Source organism: Pleurodeles waltl, chromosome 3_1, assembly GCF_031143425.1.
Source record: "Pleurodeles waltl isolate 20211129_DDA chromosome 3_1, aPleWal1.hap1.20221129, whole genome shotgun sequence".
NCBI lineage: Eukaryota > Metazoa > Chordata > Amphibia > Caudata > Salamandridae > Pleurodeles > Pleurodeles waltl.
In genome coordinates, this window is record NC_090440.1 from 2006211304 (window position 1) to 2006235577 (window position 24274).

At 40.9% G+C, this 24274-nt stretch overlaps 1 protein-coding gene across 2 annotated transcripts in view; it reads right to left on the bottom strand.

Moving 5' to 3' along the window:
- The window catches only part of BCAS3 (BCAS3 microtubule associated cell migration factor), a 2570631-nt gene that overhangs the window by 2545037 nt on the left and 1320 nt on the right, over positions 1-24274 (bottom strand). For both annotated transcript variants that reach the window (XM_069226456.1, XM_069226455.1), the window contains exons 2-3: positions 14751-14819; positions 6814-6901 (exon numbers count right to left, since the gene is read on the bottom strand). In XM_069226456.1, the coding sequence (XP_069082557.1) occupies positions 6814-6884 (71 nt within the window). In that variant the 5' untranslated portion in view covers positions 6885-6901; positions 14751-14819. The remainder of the gene's footprint in view (positions 1-6813; positions 6902-14750; positions 14820-24274) is intronic.

A 24274-nucleotide genomic window follows, 5' to 3' on the forward strand; every position in this document is an offset into this window, starting at 1 on the left:
TTCACGTTAAATGATGTTTTTAGGATGTTTTATTTTACTGACCCCCCTTTTTAAACATTGTAGATAATATGAATTGTTGATTGTCTGTAATATTTGGTTGTACTGTTTTTATGTCTTTTTATGATATTTATTTATCGAAATAAAGTACTTTGACTGACTGACCCAAAACAACTACATGGGTGTAAAGTTCAGTTTCTCACTCTTGGTCAGTAAACAGTACAGAGGTGTACAACAAGTGTGACCATGCTATCCTCGGAATTTGGAAGCTTTATTATACTTCTGGGACAATTTCCCCAATTTCCATAAACCAAGTATTAATTGCTGAGAGTGACTGTGCCTTGAGATAAACTGCTGACATCTATGTAGAAATGTTATTAGCCCAATGAAAGCTAGTGCCACATAAAAGATTATTTGGTTTAGGAAAGAGACATTCCAAACTCTCCTTAGATTACAGCTGGGTCGGGTGGTAACCATCAGGTCGGTAGAAAAACAAGTATTCCTATTTTTCCGATCTCTAAATTTTGTATAACATCAGAGAGCATCTCTATAAAGTAGAAGAGGGCGAGCCACTAAAATCTCGACTCTGGCAGAAGTTTGGTGTGTATATCGGGGTAGTCATTCTTCCCCATTACCACAGACAGTTAAAGGAGCATTTGCGGACAGGCCTGAAAAGAAAGGCTAAATGCACACTGAGCCACACCATCCTGGACCCATGTCCGGCGTGCCAACTGCGGCTAGTCTGGGCTTTTAACAAACTGAATTGTGCATTCTCGGACTTGTACATTGGTTCCAGCATTGTGCATATGGGATGGAAAATCCCAGGAATTTGCAATCTTTTATTGAATTAAATAAAACATACAGCTCTGAAAAGGCATCAATGAAACAAAGCTCAATGGATATTTATTTTTTAGTTTAGTGCATCTTGGCTTATTTGTGTTTCTACTTAGCAAAACTTTTGTCATTTCTGTAATTTTTTTAAAGATTCACGTGATTTTTTCGCTGGCTGAGCTCGTGCCTTGGCTTTGCAGCCAACCCAGGCCTATAGCCTCGATCTAGCTCGACTCTTCCTATGAATTCCTCGGCTTTCCTACCTCACCATTAAGTAATTATTATGGTATGAAATAATCTCACAAAGAGTAGCTGTTAAAGTTATCTTCACTCCACGTCGAAGAGTTATAGTTTTAATGTGATACATTACTGAAATGCATAAGGAGGCATTCAAAATGAATCACCAAAAATAATTAAATCTGGCAGATGTAGAACACAGAGTATGACAATTTGTCGCTTCAAATTGTGCTCATGTTGTGATGACTGGTAAACTGCAAAGATAACTCACTGGGGTGTCCAACTTGCTCCGGGTCACTGCAGACACCGTTTCCAGTCCTTAACTTTTTCGTGATAGCTAAATCCATTTTGGGTGTTGTAATCTTGTCTGTCATCCACTGAACTAATTAGACTGATACACCTGAAATCCATGATTTGTAAATGAAAAGTTCAGGACTGGAGTCAGTCCAGTTATGATCTGGAGTGAGATGATCACTGTATAACTCAGTGATGTGAAGCAGCCCCCACAGTCAACACAAAATCTTATGTTTTTTAATGCATTATTGTAACATTCTATTCAATCATACTCCGATGGAATAGGGAAAGAAGAATTTGTGTTTTGTTTATCTGGCAGTCATGGTAAAGTTTACAGAACCGTAACTGTGCTGTTCATTGTTTGATAAAATGGTGAAATATTTGTGATGACTAATGTGAATTATAAGCCTGGCCTTTGATACAGCTTTAGCTGCCTGCCAGACTATTGTTTTTCCAAAAAATTAATACATAATATACATATATAGAGGGGCCTTTGATCGGCGGCCTTCATTCATTGGTCTGTTTAATTGTCATTCACATTTTGCTTCCACCCACTACGGTGTAGGGGCAATGGCTCAGCCCACTTTAACAATTGGGTCCCTTCAACTGAAGGGGCTTCACATAGCCTGTGCACATTGTTCACATCCGTTTAAAAATAGCCTCTTAACCCATCATTGACAAAACGGGTTAAAAGCGTGCTTTACTTGACTTTCTATATTACCTTTAAATACTGGCTTTTTATTTTGTCTGAACTTCGGTGACCAGTTTTATGGTGATTTATTTTCCCTCTCCTTTATAGGCTTTCTTGACAGCCCAGCTGTCACCAAAAGTAATGTGTTCAGTCTAAGCAAGAGCTTTCAGACTTTACTACAAAGAGGGGATCTGGCTTCACCCACGTTGGTAGCCTGAAGTACAGGCTTTGATTGGGCAGAAGTTGTGTACTTCTACCCAAATGTGCTTCTCCACATATCTGTGATTATTATGTATATTTATCCAGCTGTCTGAGCCAAATGCAATATGGTGGCCTGAGCTTGAACTTTTAAGGGCACACACATAACACTGCAATGCTGTTAAAGTGTCATATATAACTAGATAATTTTCAGTGTTTTTCTCTGGCAGCACTACAGATCCCCCGTGACTCAATCATTAACTTTAGAATTCAGAGTGCAGCTTTAAGTTTCAGAGCAGTATACGATGCCTAGGGCTACACTAATCTACAAGGATTTTTAGGGGTCGCTTGACAGTATAACTGTTGCTTGACCTTATGTGATCAACAAAAAAGAGCTTTCACAGTATGACTGAGATAGGGGTTTAGGCTCCACCCACACTTTGGTTACCCTCAGTACAGGACATGATTGAGACAGGTTAGTGTGCTTCCACTAAAAGGACTACTTGTTTTGCACTTTTCGGCTTGTACCTGATACAGCAAGACTGAGCTGGTTATGGTTTGAGAGCCAATGATCACAGTTATAGGCTTGATCTGTTTATTATGAAATTTTATAATGAAAGGCATTAGGTCTGACATATTTACTGTGACAATCATATGTTAAAATCAATAGGCATTTAAGTGTGGATTGTTATTGCTCTATATTCAAGCCTATAGACAGGTATTTTGTTACATGGGTACTCACAGATTACTGTAACAGGTTTTGCTGTTCATTACCCTGTGTGACAAACTGTGGATTTAGAAGGTTTACTCTGCGAGAGATAGTAATTTGCTTAGCTGACTGTAATTCTGTATACCTTTCAAATTTTAGCACTGTGTCTCAGATGGTTGGCAAGTGGAAAAGTGTACTTTCAAAATTGTAGGCCTGAGCTGAATATCATGACAAGCTATAGGCCTGATTGGTGTACTGAGAAATGTTATTTCTGATGCCATAGTTCTGGTCTGCTGTATTATAAAATGTTATGACAAAAGGCAGTTGGTCCAACTTATTAATCGTGAAAAGCCTTGTTATCATATTGTGTTACATGCAATAGAAAGGTATTTTGTTACATATAATCTCACAGATTACCGTAATAGTCAAAGGTTTTGGGGTTGGCCACTCGCTCTGACAAACCCTGAGGGTTTTCACTGACATCATTCTTATTAAGCCCTGTTGAGAGGGGCTGTATATTGTTTTGCAAGCTGCATTCTTCTACACATTGTTTTTTTTTTTAACTATATGCATGTTTGCAAGTTTATGTGATTAGGTTATTGTAAGGTAAGATGCAAAGCCAAAGGTAAAAGCTTCATCAGTTCACTGGAAAAGTCATGACATATTTCATAGGTTTGACCAGTTTATTATAAATCATTATGACAAAACCAGTAGGCCTGGCCTACTCATTGTGGAAAACGTGTGCTAAAGACAGTAGGCTTTTAAGGATGAATTGTTGTTACATGGTGCTAGAGCCTCTAGGCAGGTATTTTGTTACATGGAATTTCACAGAATATCATAGTAGGCAAGGGTTTTGGTGTTGATGATCCACCCGAACAAACCATGGGGATAGCAGATATGCACTAGAATAATCCTTGTTTCTCTCTATTTGGAGAAATAATATTTTGATTCACTCACTGTAATTTTGTACACATTTGTAATTGTATGACTGTATGCTGAATGGTTGCTTTGTGGAAGGCCTATGCTCGTTACAGTGAGGTTGAGCTGGATATTGTGACAAGCCAATGATAAAGGCTATAGGTCTGATTGTTTAGTAAGAAAAGTTATGATGAAGGCATCACGCCTGGCATACTTCTTGTGAAACGCATATAACAGGCATTTCAGGGTGGATTTTTGTTACTCCAAAATAAATCCTACAAATGTTTGTGCTACAAGTAACCTCACAGATTATCAGAGTTGGCATGGGTTTTGGTGTTGGACACCTACTCTGACAAACTCTTGTTAGGCCCTACTGCAAGAGACTGTATATTGTTTTGCAAACAGTAATTGTGAACATCTCTGTAATATTATATTTGTATGCCTGATGGTTGCCAGATTATGTGCACTTCAGTAGGCCAGTGTTGTAAATAATGTCATATAACTGGTAGAGGCTGGAAGCCTTATTGTTTTCACTGTAAAAAGTTATGCCAGAATCCGCAGGTGTGATCTATTTATAATGAAAAGTTGTGGCAAAGATTATGCCTTACTTAGTTATTAAGAAAGCATGTGCTAAAGGCAATAGTGTTTTAAGGACGGATTGTTATTACACTGTTATTAAGCCGCAATGCATGTATTTTGTTTCATGGAATCCTGCAGATTAACATAGTAGGCAAGGGTTTTGGTATTGGAGACCCAAACAAACCATAGGAATAGACAGTTTGCTTATGGTAATCCTTCTTAGGATCTGTTAGTAAGGATTTATATTGCTTTGACAACTTTATTTTGTTACCAAAATGGCCATGGTTGCATTGTAGTAAGATGTATGACCAACACAGAAGGTCTAAGTTGGTTATGATGACAAGACAATGATAAAGGTTTTAGACTGGACTGTTTATAATGAAAAGTCACTATGTGTAAAAGTCACTAAGCATGTGTTAAAGTAAATAGGCATTTAAGGGAAGACTGTCACTACTCTGTAATAACACCTACAGATAGGTATTTTGTTACACTGAACCTCATAGATTTCCATAGTAGACAAGATTGGTTCTGGTTCCCTCCTCTGACAAACCATGGGTATTGAAGATTTGCACTGTCAGAATAGTTTTAAAGCCCTGTTAGGAGAGATAGCATTTTGCTTTGCCAGCTGTAATTTGGTATTTTATGTAACTTTATGACTAGGCCTGATGGTTGCCTTGAAGGAAAGCTCAAGCTCAGAGCACTGGGCAGACTGGTTCATTAGGAAAAAGTATTTCCAATGCCATAGGTCTGATCTGTTTATAATGAAAAGTGATGATAAACTACAGATAGATATTTTATGACATGAATTGTCACAGATTACCATTGTAGGGTAGGCTTTTGGTGCTGGTTATCACCTCTGATAAACCCTAGGTGAGAAGAGTAGCACTGTAACAATTCTTGGTAGAATCTCTTCTTGGCTGTCTGCCAGGATCTTGCAATTAAAAAACATTGAATAATAAATACATCTTTTTATATAATTATATATCCATGTAGATACTTAGAGGGCCTTTTGGGCCATCTCTGTTCTGTGAGCATCAGTCATTGACTCTCTTGTCCTATGAATTACAGCATTTTTTGTTTGCATGTACATCCATTTGAAAACGCGCATACATCAGTGACATGGTTGGTTGGCCAGTCCTTTCATTTTCAATTTTCTTCTTTTGTAGAACACCCTTTAATTTCTTTGATTCTTCTCTATTTATTTTAATATTTCTTAATCTGATCCTACAGCTCTGCAGGCAGTGCTAATGGGTTGCCTGCTTGCCGCTCATTTCATGTACAATGCGCTGCATCCAATGTGGTCATTTCCTCAAAACCAGGAGACCATTGTGGAACGCTGTTGTCCATAGTATTTCATTGTTCTACCATTCTAAGACAGCCAACATGTTGGTTCTAAATGTAGCAGCCAAGCTAGAACTTTAAAACAACTATAGGCTACAATACCTTTGCAAGACAGACATCTGCTGTTAGGTTTAGTTTTGTTACTGCAAGCATATAGCCCTGTGTTTGGACACCAGCATGCTTTCTTTTTTCAAGTTGTATTTATTTATTTACCTTGTATATGTTGTTGAGTTTGTGTGGTGTTTATTATGGTTTTATCAAAGGGTGGATGCCAGAAGTTGTCAGTGGATGGATGAATGGATACAGGAGTGTAAACATGATCGACAGAAGTGCATGTATGTTGACTTTCTGAGTCCTTTAACCCTCAGCAACACAAAAGATAAGACAGACCCATTTGCATTGCCACTGCTTATTAAAGTTGATGTTACAAACTATGACTGTAGCTGTAAGATTTGAGTGCTTTCTTAGGTGGGGATTTATGGTTGTCTCGTCCATCAATAATAAAAAGCACGACAAAATTGAAAGGTTTGTTGTTTCTAAAAAACAGAGCACTAGTACAACAGCCACATTCGTGAATATTTTTTAAATTACAAATTTCTATTGCAAGCATACAGCAGCCGCACGAGTCAAAGTATATGTTTTTTTAGCCATATGCTTGCCAATGCCTACACTTAGTGAATTCCCTATGGCAACACTTTTGACCCTCAATTCCAACAGGCACCTCAGTAGCGTTAAGTATTAAATTATAATGAATCGCTCCATAATGGATAATTCAGTATTGTTTCAATTACAATAGACCGCCAGTAGATGGAACCATTTCTTTACTTTAAAAGAACCCACGGTGATGTTATGTGTATTTGTAAAGTGCACTATCACCGGCGAGGGTGGCCCACTGTAAAGGTCATATGCATGTGTCAAGTTATCATTAGAATTACTGCCAATGCTATGTGAACTCTCAGCAGTGGCGCTGCTCATGAGTCGGGTGTTTCTCATTATTACACAATGTAAATGCTCTTACGTCACAGCTTGCGGCCGGACCACCACTCCACCAGTGCATCGGCTAGGGCGGCGGGGAGATTCCGATGCCATGACTTCAAACTGATTTCCTGTCAAGAGAAACAGACAATTTGCACAACATGAATTTGTAATTCTGTGTCCAAATTATTTTGTACACTTATACAACACAATTCTGTGTCCAAAGTATCTTGTACATGTCTCCTATCGAAAAGCGCGTCGTCCCCTCGTCTGGGGTAGTAAGAGCTATATAAATACAATTACGATACATTTTATTACGGTGAAACAACATACTTCAAAGCTCATCTCATCACTAAGATGTGAAAATGTATATATTGTTTCCGTCTCGCTGCAAGACGTTACACAACACATCCATCCCAGAGCTCGAAATAGACAGGTGGACGACGTTCCCTAGCAATATTCAGTTGATCAAAACAGTTCCCATACTTTTTATTTTAAAACAACTGTTCCTGAATGGTTGAACTGCAGCAGGTAGACTGAGGGAGAAGGTATTCTATATGAAGTGAGAGAAGGGACAGATAGCTAAAGATTAAGGAAGTTTTCTCTTCAGGATGCACACTGGCTGCAGGGAATGGAATTGTGTGGAACTGGTTACTCAAAATGCTTCTTGAGAGCCATTATAGGCTTTCATTGATAAAATCGGGAATTTGTACTTTTAATGGGACCCTATAAAACAAAAAAAACAACAACAAAAAAAAAACAAGCATTGCAAAGAAATAGGTCTTGCCCATGTAGGAGCTACTGCCTTTGTCACTGTGTTTTAGCCATGTTGTACACCAGGGTGGCTGCTGTTCAGCATCGCTAAAAGTTAGCGGCGCAGAAAACAGTGGTGTGGGGTATCGTAGAGTGGAATGACAAAGAGTGGAGTAGAGTGCTGTAGAGTGGAGTGGCAGAGAGGGTCGTGTACAGTTTAGAGGGGACTTGTGTGAAGTGCACTGGTGTAGAGTGTTGTACTGGCATAGAGTATAGTGCCGTACAGTGCTTTGGCAACGAGTGCAGTGGCATTGAATTCAGCGGCTTACAATACAGTGTCACAGAATGCAGTGGCGTAGATTAGTGTAGTGCATACCAGAGTGCGGTGGTGCAGAGTGCAGTGGTGCAGAATGAAGCGGCACAGAGTAGAGTACAGTGGCATAGAGTAAAGTGGAGTGGCGCAGAGTTGAGTGATGCAGAGGGCAGTGGCACAGAATAGAGTCAACTGGCAGTTCAGTGGCAGAGAGTGGTGCAGAGTAGAGTAAGTTGAGTGGCACAGAGTGCAATGGCGTAGTGGTGCAGAGTAGAGTCGAGTGGCACAGAGTGCAGTGGCATAGAGAGGTGAAGAGTAGAATAGCATAGAGTGGTGCTGAGCAGAGGATAGTGCAGTTGAGTGCAGTGGGTTGAGTGGAATAGCACAGAGTGGAGTGGAGTGGCATACAGTTAAGTGGCAGAGAGTGCAGTGTTGCAGTAGAGTAGCAGAGTGCATTGGTGTAGAGTGGATCAGAGTGGAGTACAGTACACTGATGCAGAGTAGTGTGGCGGCATAGAGTGCAGGGACACAGTGCAGCTGTGTGGAGTGCATTGGCATAGAGTGCCATGGTTAAGAGCAAAGTGGCAGAGTGTGCAGTGGCATGGAGTAGATTGTTTCAGAGTAGAGTGAAGTGGTGTACAGTGGAATGATGCAGGGTAGAGTGCAGTTGCGTAGAACGGCATAGATTGCAATGGTGTGAAGTGCAGTGGTATAGAGTGGCGTACAATGGATTGGCGTAGAGTGCAGAGGCCTATAGTTGAGTGTTACAGAGTAATGTGCTTTGGTGTAGAGTGTACTGGGTTAACATGCAGTGGCGTATAGTGTAGTGTTGCAGAGTGACGTAGAGTACAGTGGTGTAGAGGAGTTGTGCAGAGTAGATTGGTGTGGCCTACATTGGAGGGGTATAGAGTGCAGTGGGGGAGATTAGAGTGGCAAAGAGTGCATTGGCATAGAGTAGAGTGATATAGTTTATAGTGTAGAGTAGAGAGGCATTAACGGTGAAGTGGTGTAGAGTGCAGTAGCGTGGAGTGGTGTAAAGTGGAGGGGTGCAGAGCAGAGTGGCGTAGAGTGGAGTATTCATTGTGTGGCAGCACATTGCCATTACAGACAACACATTTTCAATTGAAATGACCATTACGTTTGCACAGATATGTACAGTTTTACTAATAAAACTATACAGTACACAGACAAAAAGTGTGGAAACTGCATCACCTAGTGTAATGATTTGTTTTGATCATGTTAAAGTATTTGTTTCCAACACACTTCAAAAAATAACTAAATATGTACATTGTTTGTGTTCCTAATTCTGATATATTCTGAAATACTTACACAGTTCTTTTAAATGTTGCTGTGTGCTAGAAAAAAACTATTTCCTACCCCAGTATCCAGCAAGATTGCCATACAAATCCTCTGAAGTCAGAGAAAGAAAAGTAAACAAGTGCTCTCAGAAGACAGAGTCTGACATTTAACCTCGGTCTTTGAATGCACAGCAAATGTGAAGAGATAAGAACATGATTTGCAGGGCTGTTTACAGAAAGGGAGCACTTGAAGTATACTGTAAATAAGGTCTGGGCAAGGGAAGGTACGAACTCAAGCTGGACAGCCTAAAACAAATAAAACCATCAAATGGTTAACCTTTCAACAAAATCTTCTTGCACATTTTGTGACAGTCTACTTACAGTGTGTCCAACCTAACATACTGTATTTAGTATATTTGCAAAAGTTATAACTTACTTATTCATAGTGCTTTTGTCACATACTTGGACCTCTTAGTACTATAAATACATAGCAGTATATCCCCAATTCACTGTCCACAATTGAAATCCGTGACCCACAGATATCTGAAGTGATTGGATTAACCAACCAAGCTGTGCTAACACAAAAACGTGCATTTCTCACAAATTTAACATGTGTGCATTATATTTTATAGGCATTTAACCCACAGCGAACGGTCAACAAAAACGTTACAGAATATTTTGTTCTTTTTAGGCATGCCTCTGACCCCACCCCCAGACTTGCTGACTATGCCCCGATTAAACCCAGGATCACAGTTCTCATGCTTTTCTTTATGCACTTAGAAAAATGTTCAATCATTGATATTGTCTGTCATATGTATGGATAACAATTAGTGAGAAAACACAAGGGAGGAGTTCAGAAAGCATAGCCTGTCTGAGAACTAAAAATAAATCTGAACTTTGTTTCCATCCCCATCCCCATGTAAGCAGGGGTAACCAAGCAAAGTGCGAAAGCAACAATCACCGCTGGAGATGTCAGAGGTCCCCTAGTCTCAGTTATGTTTAGGCCTGGCATAAGCCAAGAACTTTTGTTTTTCCATAAAATATATACTCTACATAGTGGGCTTTGGGTAACCCGCCTTCAGCCACAAGGTTCTTTGGCTCCGGATCCTTTAACTGGGTTCCAATATTGCCAATTACTTCTTGGATCATCCTACAGGATTATCATTCTCGGAGCAACTGTCAGCTTCATTGTTAAGTTAATTAAAACCATTACAATAAAATCATCAATTAACATTATTTTAAGTTAAAAAAAAAAAAAAAAAAAAGAATACAGACACAACAAGTACCATTATGTTGGTAAAACCTCGATTTCGCAATGGGCCCAAGTGTGATTGCCTGCACTGTCCTCATCCTTACTACAACATGGTGAGTTGAGCTGTTCCCCTTCTGGGTTATCTACTGTCGTCTCTCTATGCTGAAGATACTAAAAGTGCTTGTGCAAATAAACCATATAACTGCAAATCTATCTATAACTCAGATTTCTCAGACAGTTCTTAACCTTCTAATAACCCTCCATGCTCTGTGCTAGCCCACCTTCTAAGCTATCTCTTGTCGTCTCTCTATATGAAAGGAGCTAAAAGTGCTTGTGCAAATAAAACACGTAACTGCAAATCTATCTATAACACAGATGACTCAGACAGTTCTTAACCTTCTAATAACCCTCTATGCTCCATGCTAGTCACCCCTGCTGATTGAGAAAACAGCCGCCTTAATGCTGTGACATATTTTGCACATCCAGCCAAGGCCCAGACCACAGAGTGTGAGAAGCAGATGTTAGATGCCTCCACACACTATTGGCTTGTCATATACTCTATTGCCCCATGTTTAATGGACTATTTTACATCTGAAAAGAATGGTCAATCATAACACTTTTGTCACAATCAATGAATCATTTCAGACAAGCATAAATCAGTCCTTTTCCCCCCCCAACTCAGCATTAATTTTCAGATGCTTTCATTAGTGATTGGTATGCACTTCCCTAGCATACATGCTGGTTGAGTGTAAACGTAGTAGTCATCTTCAAACATAGTGTACCATTGTTTTATGATTCCAAGATGGCCAACATGTTGAAATCAGTATGGCTGCCATCCTGCTTTTTACTACTTTTACTAGTGTCCCTATAGCTGATCCTGTGGGTTCAATTTGGGGCTTGTTTTTTCCAGGTGCTGATAAATTCTATGGTGGCACTAAACATAGAACTGGATACAGGCCACTGCTGGTGATCAAGTAAAGATTGCGGTTTGTGATGCCAGACTTGCATGTGTAAGAATTCAGGGTGCCAGAAGTTAGGAAACACTATATTTGTCTCGGAGAAATCTGACCCAGCCAACAAAGCACACACAACCTTGCGTGCCAGCAAACGGAGGATGCCTAAGAAAAACGGATTGGCAGTAATGTTTTATGGGATAAAATAATTTGTGCCTATTAACATTAAAAAAGAAACTTATTTCAAAGGAAGAAAAAAATATAATTGGAAATACCAGCGGGAGGTTTTACAAAGCTCATTCAAGAAATATTTACCACAGACCTTCCTTTTTGGGAGGCTGCATTTTTAAATATGTTTTTTGTTTAGTTCACATCATCATAGGAAATATTATCTTCCTCAAGACCCACCATGAAAGCACCAGTAAGAATATCCTTTTGATAAAAAAGCAGTTTTGTTACTACGATTATTGCTTGTACATATATATGTACATGCTTGGCAATTGAGATGGTGGCTTGGATTTCCAGATGCTTTCCGCAGAAGTAAGTCTCTGAGATGTGATAAGCAAGTACATATACCAGGTTTAATTATATCTGTAACATGGCTTATGACATCAACTGTGTGTATAAAAATAAACAAAAACAACCACTGTCAAAGCCAATAAGTCTGGTTTTGATTTGCTAATAAATGATGAACACAGGCATGTGGAATTGCTGCGTGCAGGCATTTACCACATTAAGGCTAGACCTGATTGTTTTACAAAGCCTATTTACAAAAAAGGTGCAAAGTAATAAATTTTTAAGCAGGTTTCCAACTACACTGGCTAAAAACTCAGTATCTTAAAATGGAGTTTTGAAGAGAAACAATCATTCAAGAATTGCAGCAGTTCATTTATCGACATTTTTTTCTGCCTCTAAAACAGGAAATCATGTATTTGCCGAAAACAAATTGTGAGCTGCCCCTTTGAGATTCTGATGCAAACGAGGAAACACTTTGCTTCTGTGCTTTATTACAGATGTAGGCACATAGGTATAACCGCCATCAGGAGTCGCAATGACTAAAGCACAAATGGTGGCACAAAATCAGTGTGAGGGGAAAACGAGGTCCAATTGACTAACCAGATATTCCCATGCAGGCTGCTGCAGTCACTCACTGCACCTGCTTGCACCGTGAAATGCAGACCAGTGGCTTCCAATAGGCAGTCCACCTTTCACGAATGCAGTGTTCCGAGTGCAGGTGAGCTTCTGCGGCTGCGCTGGGGACTGCTCCATTACAATAATAGGGCACACTGACCCGGTCTCACCCAACACGCCTAGTTAAAGGTGCCCTGCGGCGCAGACAGGGCCAGAGAGCCCCGTTTGTAATACGGGCAATTTAGCCTTTCCACAAGGAGCTCGGACAGTCTCGCCTGTTCACTGACTCACACTGCAGAGAAAGCGATTTCAAGAAAAGGAAAAATGGACAAACTATATTTGGAGCTAAGCAAAGCTAGCCTGACATCCGCAGAGGCAGCACCACAGCGGTGGGTCCGTCGCTGCACGGTTCGGGATTAAACCAATTAAGAAAGAGCGGCCACACCGACCTGAGCCTGCGCTGTGCTATCAACTGAAAATATAATGGGCACGTAGCCTCTTTAAATTACAATTACATGAGAGGAAAAAAGACTAACTCAAAAGAGACAACCCAGTGTACACACGCACTGTAAGCACACACAATGGGAAAAAGAGGCAAGACAGAAGAATCTTGTAAACCAGTGATATAACTTGTATGACTATGTCGTTAAAGAACAGAGCAAAGCCTTACAGTACACAATCTTAAATAGGATACATTTTATCCAAAAGAAATTGCAGAAGATCAACTCAGAAAGATGTGACAGTGTTACAATTCAACGTCACCAGACAGATTCCTTCATCTGGCATGGATGCGCCTGTTCAGTTACCCAAAGTATCTATTCATCCGTGACATAGTCATTACTACACCCGAGGGGTCTACTGAGCAGGAGCACACCTAAATTAGTTAGGAGGTTTTTAAGACTGGTCGCATTGCTGGAGAAAAGAATAGCACCGAGTTCAGTTTACGTCGAATTTGGTTTTAAGACCTAGTTTATTGCAGAGAAATATAAGAAACCTAGAAGTAGTGGTGTGCAGAATCGGTAAGACAAGAACGTATTGGGAGCTTCAACGCTACCGGATTGTTGGCCAATCCCATAATATTCATTGCAGCCAAAATATAAACACAGTATGCACATGCTCCAACATCAATTCATGCACATTAGTAGACCTAATAAAAATGTATGCAGCACAGAGTAAATTTGATAGACATCTAAAATTTAGTACATTTCGCTAAAAAAATAACCAATGCACATCACACATATCCAGATCAAAACAAGGTAATCAAGAGAAGTGCTCAAAAGGCCAATTAAAATATTTAAATAAACTATAAAAAAATAGGGCACTTTGCTTCTTGCAATGAATACATTACTTGCAAAGAAATAAAATCTACAGTAGGGTCTGGAATGAGATGTACTTGTTATTACCACAAATGGTAAGTGAAGTTGAAAACTGTATTTCAGGATTTGTGTTGACTGTATATTGTTTAGAAAACTAGCCACATAGAATTACACTGCATTGTATTGTAAGGCAGATGTCTACTAAATCTAAGTTTGAAACGTCTACCTTGCATCCTGAAGTAATTCTGCCAATGCTATAAGATTGTAACATATGTTGAAGGTATGTCTCTGTAGCCGGGCGATCCCGGCTACGGACACGGGAAATGACGTATCGGCCGACGCCGATACGTCAGTTCCGCGTCTTCCCGTTGCCGGGGAGACGCGGCCGGAGCACGGCCGGCAGGACGGCGTTGCCCGGGAAACGACGTGTGTTTCCCGGGTTAAGGAACTACAAAAAGGAGACGCGGGGGAGAGGAGGGGGGAACCAAACGCGGTGAACAAGAGGCGAGCGGAGAGAAAAGACAACACGGAGAGTTCAAGGCAAGAACAGCGCGAGGAGGAAAAGAGCCCCAGGAAAGAAGCAGACGAGGAACTGGATGACAGAGAGAGAAGAGAAGAGCTCCTGAACCTGGAAACAGGACACCAGCAGGAGGAACACCACCAAGCCAGCCACGACCCTGGAGGGTCGTGGCTTAACAAGGTACGGTCCTTTTGGACAGGAAGAAGGGAAATTGGGGAGAAGGGACTGGGGAGGGGTCATAGAGGAGGGTTGGAAAGGGAGGTAGAAGGAAGGGCACTCTAAGTAATTCACCGGGGTCACTTATACCTACACTAAGAATAGAAGCATTCACCTTAGTCCCTGAACCACTCCTCACTGGCACCAACCCCCTCCTTCTGTGTGTACCACCTCCCAGTCCAAAAGTAAGAGTATAGGAAAAAGCCTATTAATAAAACCAATACTTACCTTGGCGTTCTCCCTTCTATTTCCGGCACCACCCTGGTCTCCGACGAGCGAGCAAGGCAGCTGGGTTACCTGTAAAATAAAAAGCAAGAATGTACCATCATGAACCTGGGAAACAATACAAAGGAAGAGCGAAGTGACTAAGAAAGACGATAAAACTTGTGATTTTGTGCATACTACTCCACCCCCCCCCTTATCATAAGGAAAAAAATAAACCACTTACCATCACCTAAAATACGCCTCAGTGGTCTTCATACTGTTCGACCAGCGACAGTCTCCAAATCTTAAACATCACAGTACCCCTCTTTGAAGTTTAATTTGTAATCATAAATTGTATTTATGTAGTGCTTGCTGCCCCAGACAAGGCACTCAAGTGCTCTGCGGCAAGAAGCACACTGGAACCCAAGGTTAGATGTAAATGGGTAGTAGATTAACAATGTGCCCTTCCTTTTCTTTGACCAATTAGCTGTGTTAAATATGTGCTCTTGAGATTTCATGCATTTACTTTAGTGTTTTGAATAGGATTAGTTGAAGTGTATTAGTAAAGGGAAGATGTGAGACGTTACTGGGGGCGATGTGTATGTGTGCCTGTTAGCTGGATGAATTGGATAGAAAAAGAAAATAGTTTGGAAAGCATGTTTAGGAATCCATTGTAGTCAGAAAGGTTTAGGATGAGTCACAGAGTGGAGGTAAAGGCAGAAGTGGAATGGTATTTTTTTTTTTTTTTTAAATGCATACATGTGTATAGATATACACACATACCTAAATATTTACATGTATTTATAAAAAATATATACATATACACATCACATGTAGTCATATCTCTATATAAAGTATAAACCGATATTTATATGTACCCATATGTACATACATGTCATAATATTTACATGGGCAGATATACACATATATATTGAATATAAATATGCACAGACATATTTTTTCAATGTTTATATACATGTATATTCTCATAAACAGAAAGCCATACACATATATATGTATGTAGACAACCTCATCTACATACCCAGGTATACATTTTTTTGTCACGTTTGAAACTACATGCAGTTACGTCATTTAATGTCTGTTTTTGATATCTATGTTGTTAAAATCTTATTGAAAACATAAACACCCCTATAAAAAGATACAGGTACATACCCTATAATCATATTTACATACATGTATTATCATATTAAGAATTGTAAACCCAAATAGAGACACTCATGAACATACTATGACACGTGTATATATATATATATATATATATATATATATATATATATTTATAGATATATATATATATATATATAGTGCATAAACATATTTATTGTCATATACATAAGAGATATTTGTTTTTTTCTGTATATATTACTGTTCTATCCTTACCCAATGCCTAATAAGATTGCAAGGAAACAAGATTTAAAACATTGGATGAGGGAGACTTCTATGGAGAAAGAGGGAGGGAGACAAAGAGAGGTAAGACAAAAAGACAGAATAGAAGAAAGAAATAGAGAAGGGCAAAAAGAGAAAGAAAGATGTAGAAAAAGGAGGTGGTGCGAGAGAGAGAGAAAATGAACGAGAAACAAGATAAAGAAAAGGAGAAAGAACGATGGAAGAAAGACAACTTTAGCGACAATGACGAAGATCAACAGAGGGTGGGACAGAAGGGAGAAAGAAATAGAGAAAGTGAAATACAAATGGGAAGACAGAGTAGGGTACAAAAAGGGAAATAAGTAGGGGAGAGAGAGAGATATTAGAACAAATATGATGAGAAAGGAAAAAGGAGATGACGAAAAAAGAGAAGAAGAGCGAACGAAGGAGAAAGGTATAAGGTGACTGAGAGGGAGAGAGAGCCACAGAAAGACAGGACAAGAAAGAGTGAGAGGGGAAAGTGAGTGTGCGTGCTGGGGTGGGTGTCAATCAACACTGGTCACAGTGCCGTGCATATAGAGAGAGGACAATCCACATCTTGCATCGATGCAACCATAGAGTGCACAAATGTGACGTTTTACGGAGTTCTTCTCCCTCTGCCCACACTGTTCACTCTCTCAAAGAATCACTGCCAGCAGATGGGCCAGCACTTCGAACCCCGGAAGTGGCTTCCACAGAACCATTATCAGCTCTTAACGCTGCACCTTCTGACTGAGCTGGAATAACGGGGACTGGCACACCCCTTCAGCTGCCACCAGGGGCCACCCACTTACCCCTGATAGCAGGACATTTACTGGAGAATATTATCTTTGTCCCCTCAAAGGGGAGGAGGAAACATCCGGATTTATAGAAACGTGATTTAATGGCAGATAAGGACCATATACACTTCACATTACCCGTCTAAAGAAACATCATGGTCCTGTATTACCTCTATAAGCTTTAGCGTGATACTGAAAACTATTGCACAGGCTTTCGAGTCATGTGACCGGCAAGTGGCAGGCATTCATCCATAAATCGAACAGTAAAGAGGGGATTCGATAGCGAACAATCAGAAGAAACCATGGAGAAGGAAAGAAAAGTGAAAATACACAAGGAAAGACACCGAAGTTACACCGCATCAGTGTCACCTAAAGGTCAACAGTTAGATTTGTCTCTCTTGTACACAGTCAAAAGGGAGGGAAACATTTCCCCCCTCAAGATCCTGAGTTCAACAAGCTGTGGAGTGCCTCTTGATGTTGAACAAACGTGAAGTACAGAGTCCAAATCTTTTCAAAGTATGATATATCGCAGAAAGTTGCGGTTATCCGTTCTATTGTGCAGCGATTCCACATGTTATTCCACCAGATAGACAAGTCGATCTTTCGGGCCATTTCCATTTGTGTGCAATCGTGAGCCTGCCAGCATGAAGCAGTTAGGAGAGGAATTTGCCAACCATGTAGTTGAGGGGATAGAAGCCATCATCATCAACCACAACAAGAAAAATAATCAAAGGATTCGGGTCTAGTTCCCCTTCGACCACATGTGTATAAAAGATTCTCAGGTAACACAACCCCTCCAACAATTGTTATTGCCTCCTTCTCCCCCGTGGATGTGTCATAAGCAGTCAAGTGCTGAATACCAGCATAGAAAATACCTTATAGGCACTCTGTTTCAGCTGTGTACAGATGAAGGATCTGGCAGCTCTGTGCCAAATCGTGTTCTATTAGCTTTCAGAAATATCAATACCCAGGTCTTACCTCCTTTTTGTAATACTATGTATGAAGTGTAAATCTGGGGGTCACTCTAGCGCAATATAGAGTTGGGAAACTGCTTTGTCCTGTTCCCCACTTGCAAGTAACTCTTCAATATTAGTTGTTTTTTGGTGCTGCCCTTCTCCAAGTCATGTTGGCATTCACAGTATAAACGTTGGGTTACTTTAAATACGTCTGTCCTATTAAGCAGAAAATCAGTGACACATTGATCCCCAGATTTAGCCATGCCATCAAGATGGAGGCCTTTAAGTGTCAATAGAGGGAAGCCCCACTGGCAAGATCTAATCCGGATTTCTTACTACAGATGTGTAAGGAGGGAGGTATATTGTGGCAGATCTAAATCAGACTACTATTCGCCAATGGCGAAGCATAGGTGTAGTGGACTGGCATAGGGGACACAGCAATCTGGGAGAGGGGTTTGGGAGCCAAAGGAGGGGTTTCAATAAGATTCTGTAGGTCGATTGTTCAAGATGCACCTGGGGCTTTGTGGGGGAGGACACCTATGCTAGGGCTGTGGCAATTCGGGCTGCTAAAATATATCTCATGACATCGGGGCACCCAACCCACCTTTAAATGGAGATCTATACAATACCGATCTAAAAACTCGAAGAGCTTTGTCATTCCAAATAAAAGCTGATATTTTTTCTCTACACTGTTAATGACCTATCGAGGAATCTCATCAGTAGCACCCTGGCGGCACAGAGAAGAAGGGGCATGAATCTCATTTTCACACAGTAAATTCTACCAGTCCGAAGATCTGCAGTCGGCACCAGCAATCCAGACTCTTATATAGAACACTGAGTAAGGGCGGGACATAGCTGTCATAAAGATGACGGGTATCAGTAGGGAGTACAATCCTCAAGGACTTAAAAGCATCTGGGGCCTAGTCAAAAACACCCTCCACCGTTACTGTCCTGGTTTCCTCTTTAGCAGGGGAAAAAGCACTACAGGAAAATGCTAGTGCTCATATACTAGAAAGAAGGATGTCTCACTGCAGAGAGCTGCGCGTTACCTACAGTCAAAGGTTTAAAGTCAGATGACGCATTTATCAGATCAAAAAATCACTAGCAGACTGTCTAATTGAAGAGGCTGTCCACCCTACTGGTTGAGCATTTTCAGGCCTATCAAGGGACCCGACCACATCCCTACCATTTGAAAGTCTTTAAAAAAAAAAGAAAAAAAAAAAAAAAGGCCAGGTTTACAGTGGCCAAACGGATCCATGTCACCGGGACAACACCTTTCCATTCTTCAACCTTCCTAAGTGGATTGTGCATCTTTAATTCAAGTAGTGTATAGTTCCTATTAGTCTCTTCATTATACTTCTACTTGGGTTCTGCTCATAGTCTTTTATAATCTATTTGGATGTTTTCTTCTGTGTATTTATTAGCCTCTCTAATGATGCTCATTTGTCATAACATTCACATTGATTACACTGCAAACAAGCATGCTGACCACATCTCAAGGAACATTGGCAAGTTGACTGCCAATTGGATATGATTTTCTCATATTAAGCTTCTTTGTACATGATGGGACATAAAAGTAATTTGCATGGTAAAGGACATATACCCCTGCCCTGAGTGCCCAACTTTACTGTTGGGTGCATCCCCAATTTATATTTTTGTCATAGGCAAACACAGATCATATGTGTGGACCATGACACACAGACAGCAGTCCTTTTGGACTGAGTAGGCACCAAAAGCAATACCTTCAAAGTGATGGAAGGCTACAGGCTTCACTAAGAGTAAAGTAGCAAGATCGCAGTGATAGCAGCATACCATGTAGGGATCAGCAGGAGTGAAGAGGTGTTTTTTATCCTGTATCTTTCAAGTGAGGCCTACAGGTTCACTCACCTTTTTGAAGTTCTGCTGCTGTGTGCTTAACTCACACTTGGCATACATCAGTTAGATGTAGAGTGCTGCGCAGGGCAGGAGTAGTGACTGTGCTGGATGTATGTGCCCCTAGGAAGGGTACAATACAGGGATATAGCAGCACTGTGTATACATGTATGGGTAGTGCATGTATTCCTCATGTATTACATGAAAGACGTAGTGCTGTGCAGTGCATGCGCAATGAAAGCATGTGCTGGGTGCGATGCAGCATGTACACAGGGAGTGTGTGTGCTGGCAGTGTGTGTGTTTGCAAATAGCACACTCTTGTACAACACAGAAAGGCTATAATACTGAACAGAGCTCGCAGACTGACTGTGTATGCTGAATGATTGTGCATCTGTGGTGGCACAGTACATGGAGGTGACAGTACTCTACAGTATGTGTGCTGTGCATGTAGACTGGCTGAAGAGTACCTGCAAGCGTACATTACATAGAGGAATCTAGGTTCCATTTTGGGAAACCCAGACTTGCCTTGTGAAGACATGAGGATTAGAAGAATCTCCCTGACAGGTTTGTGTACTGCTGCATCCCTGTGAGCAGGGTGGGACACACTGGATGAAGGGAGAGAGAGAGACTCCCAGTTTAAATTTCAAAAGGGTAATCTTTGATTCAGTGATAGATCACAAGGAAGGGGCCTAGACACATCTCAGGAAGGGAGGTGGGGCTGGTAAAGAAATCATAAAGTGTGGGGCTAGGAGCCCAGGATTAAGCTTTTCATGCACATATCACTGAGGCTGACATTCATGTGTGAAATCTAGTCACTCGCATGGCCTGTGTTGTGGCTTTGGAGTCTCTCATTCTGTGACAGACAGCCTTTCAAGAGGAAAGAAGAGAAAGAAAAGTGTATATTTCAAAAGAAGCAGAACCCCAATGTAAAACTTCAAAGACTCAGACCCTAAATCACATTTGGTGTCTGGAATTGGACTATAAGGAGAGGTTGAGACCTCCAGATTTGTCATCTGCCAAGCAACCAGACAGGCTGTGTGAGAAAAGGAAGCTCTGCAGGACTTCTACCTGCGACCAAGACTAGAGGCCAAGGCCTGCTAGTCTTCCTGCTGTGTGGAGGAGGCATAACCCAGTGACTATTAACCCTGGAGCGAGCTTGAAGCACCTGTGCCTGCATACTTGCCAAGACCAGTGTGCCATGTAAGGTTGAAAAGGGCATTGGAGAGTGCAAGGTCAAGTGGGGAGCTCTACCGAAAGGGCTCCCTGTGCAAGGTGTGAGGATATGGCTGTACATCAATCAGGTCATTATCCCTATGCACAATTGTTTCTGCAAACCCTGTGTGCCAGGAGAGGGCCACCGTGGTCAGAGCAAGCATGCCAGAGACTCGTGACTGCCATAACGACAAACCCATAAGTCAGGAGAGGCCACCATGGTGTGGGTGCAGCACTGGAGGAGTATGCACTATGCCCTTAAGTGCTGGGGCAACCGCTTATGCCACAAGAGGCTGTCAGTGATAACATTGCCAAGAGTTCAGGCTGCTGCTCAGGAAAAGATAGAGGTTGCAAACAGCGGGTCAGGCCTGTACATTGAGATTTGCCCCTGACCAAACCCCAAGGACTGTGCAGGTTGCTGAGGAAGACGTTGCACCATCACTGGGCTCTGGTCAGGAGCTGGAAGATCAAACCCCTCAAAGATCCTCCCATGTGGGAAACAATGGCTTACCGCGTCTTCACAGGCTGGGAGCATCTCCAATAACTGGGGAAAGCCAGCAATGCCACTCATGAGAGGGCCTATGCGTGCCAGGTGCTGACATGTGTACTGCTACTAGCCAAACTTCTCCAAACAGGACCAGAGCTGCGAGTGCCCACGGTCAGGGCACCCACTTAAATGTTGAAAGCTTCCATGCTGAAGGAATGTTAAGTCTTAAATCGGACCTGTTGGCCCCCAAGGGACTTGCTGCTAAAGATGCTGTGGACCATAGACACTTTTGACTAACTCCTAAATAGTAAAAGCGTAACTCTTGAGTACAGCCTACTAGTGAGTATCCCTGGATGTGGCCACCATTCAAGGGGGAATAACCTAAACCACTTTGCAAGGAAGAGGGTGGGACAGGGAATTGCCAAATAAACACTAGAGCCCCGACCTCAAGGGAACTGTGTTGCCGCTTACAAATACAATTATTTCCTTAAATGTGCAGAGTTAGAAATAATATACTTATTTTGCTTATAAAAACATATAATTTGAATGGACATCGATTTACTGACATTGTTTAGTGCACTTTGAGGTATGAGTCCTGTTCACTAACCTGTATCTACACTTTTTCCCCCACCCCAAGAGGGAGCCTTTGGCTGCTCGTTCACAGCTACCACTGAGAGTCCTATGCAGAAGGGGTACTTGGCCCAGTTGCACAGGATCAATAGTAGGTTGGACCCCAGGATATCAGGACTAAAAGGCCTTGACCACCACGAATGGGCCCAATAGTCCCTGACTGCCCGTGGCCCTCTGAAAGGGGTGCTGATGATACATTTCTTAAAGCCTGTCTTTGTGTGTTGACACTCAGCAAGATCGCCAGAATCTCAATAGGCATATTTTTCCTTTTGCCAAAGGTGTTGTAACCATCTCCCACAATGTGTTTTAACAGCAGGTATGTCACTGGTGTCATGTATTGGTGTGAGCCTATCAGATACATCTGAGGGATTGTCTGTAGTATTCTTTAAAGTTATGTATACTAACTTCCAGTATCTAGCCAGTGCTGGACATTTCCAGTTATGTGTATTAAGTCATATTTAGGGTGTTGGCATGACCAGCATTTTAGGTCTCACATGAGTCCTGCTTTATTCATTTTATATGGCATTCAACAGAAGTTCTGTTTTATCTTAAAAATATTTGATTTTATTATTGCCTCTCTAATCAAAGTGACATGGGTTTCTAGTACTTGTTCCCAGTCCTCATCTATATAGACATTATCTAGGTGCACTTTCCATGTGTTTCTCAATTGGTTGCTTAGGAGCACAGAATATAAAAGATTCACTAAAGAATGGCAGAGCCTGTATGTGTTTTATCTTCATTGTTTTGTGTTAAACTTAACTGAGACAACTTCTTATCCTTCTTCAGTTGTGATGTACATTTTCAGTGTTACAGTATTACGTCATAATGTCCAATATGTTATCCCTCCACCATTTTTGTTAGAAGCTTGCAAGTCACCATTAGAATGGGAGAGGTGGCTCGACATGTTTGAAGCACTTGTGGAAGTATTGGAGGATGATGGGTTTACTTCTCAAATGACAATATATTTGTTAAAACACTGCTTAGAAGCACTGGGGCTGAAAGAGTAGAAAAATCTGCCACATTTTGATAATCTGCGAATTTAAATATGGTTTAAAGAACTAATAACTCTGTTAAAATAGTTTTACACCTGATAATAAAAAGAGGAAGGTTAAAAAAAAGTATATAAGGGTTTTGAGAACCATGACTGCAACAAGAGTTTGAGCGTATAACGTATGACCAAGTCCACAGGAACCAGAAAGTGAGGTAAACCAAATATAAAAAGGTCCAAGAACAACTGTGGGCAGGGATAGAGAAAACATTTCAAGGACAATTAGCATAGTTAGATAGATAAAGGAGGCGGAGAAATGTTTGCAAGAGTTATTTGGATAGCCATGGGATGAAGGGACTGTAGTGTCTAACAGAGCTGGATGTAGTAGTAAAAATGTTTAATGCAAACGTAATGTTAGCAATAATAGTAGCAGCAGTCATTACAGATACAGCAGTTTCAATCACCTTGCAAATGCAAAAAGTGTCCTGCTTTGCACAAAATACTTAGAGATGCAAAAGAAAAGGACATTTTGGCAATGTGTGGCCTTCAGCAAAAATAGTTAACTGCACGACAACCAGACAAAGAGTCACCACCTGCATGCAACACTGAATTGTGTTTGAGTGATGGCAAGTGGTTGGTGACTGGGAATTGATGCTAGCATAGATAGGTAGGTGTGAAGTTGTTCAATTTTCAATAAAGGTGATAAATCAGCAAAAGCATGTTGTGTTCTTACAAATTCTATAGTTACCAGTGGGTTTGTTGAGGAAAGGGGATTTCTATTTGATGGGCCATTCTCAGTGGTCTATTTTGTAAATTGACTATTACTGGCCTGAGGTTTGCATGATAGGAAGTGAAACCTCAGAGGTGGAAATAGGATTTCAGAAACATGTGTTTTGTAGTGAGGGGCTGTCAGAAGAAATTGTTTCTGACAATGGAGTACAATTCACATCTCAAAAAATGCAGGATTTTTTAAGGGAAATTAGAACTAAGCTTAAACTTGTTCTTCGTTATCACCCCAAAGTGAATGGGCAAGCAGAGCTATTTAATGCAGTTGTGAAGACGTCTATATAGTTGGGTATTAAATTAGAAATTAATTGTAGGAAGTATTTGCAAGCCATGCTATTAGTGTATAGAATAATTTCCAATGCTGTTAAGGAAATGTTTGATTTCAATAATTGAATGATCCGAGCTAGCAACCT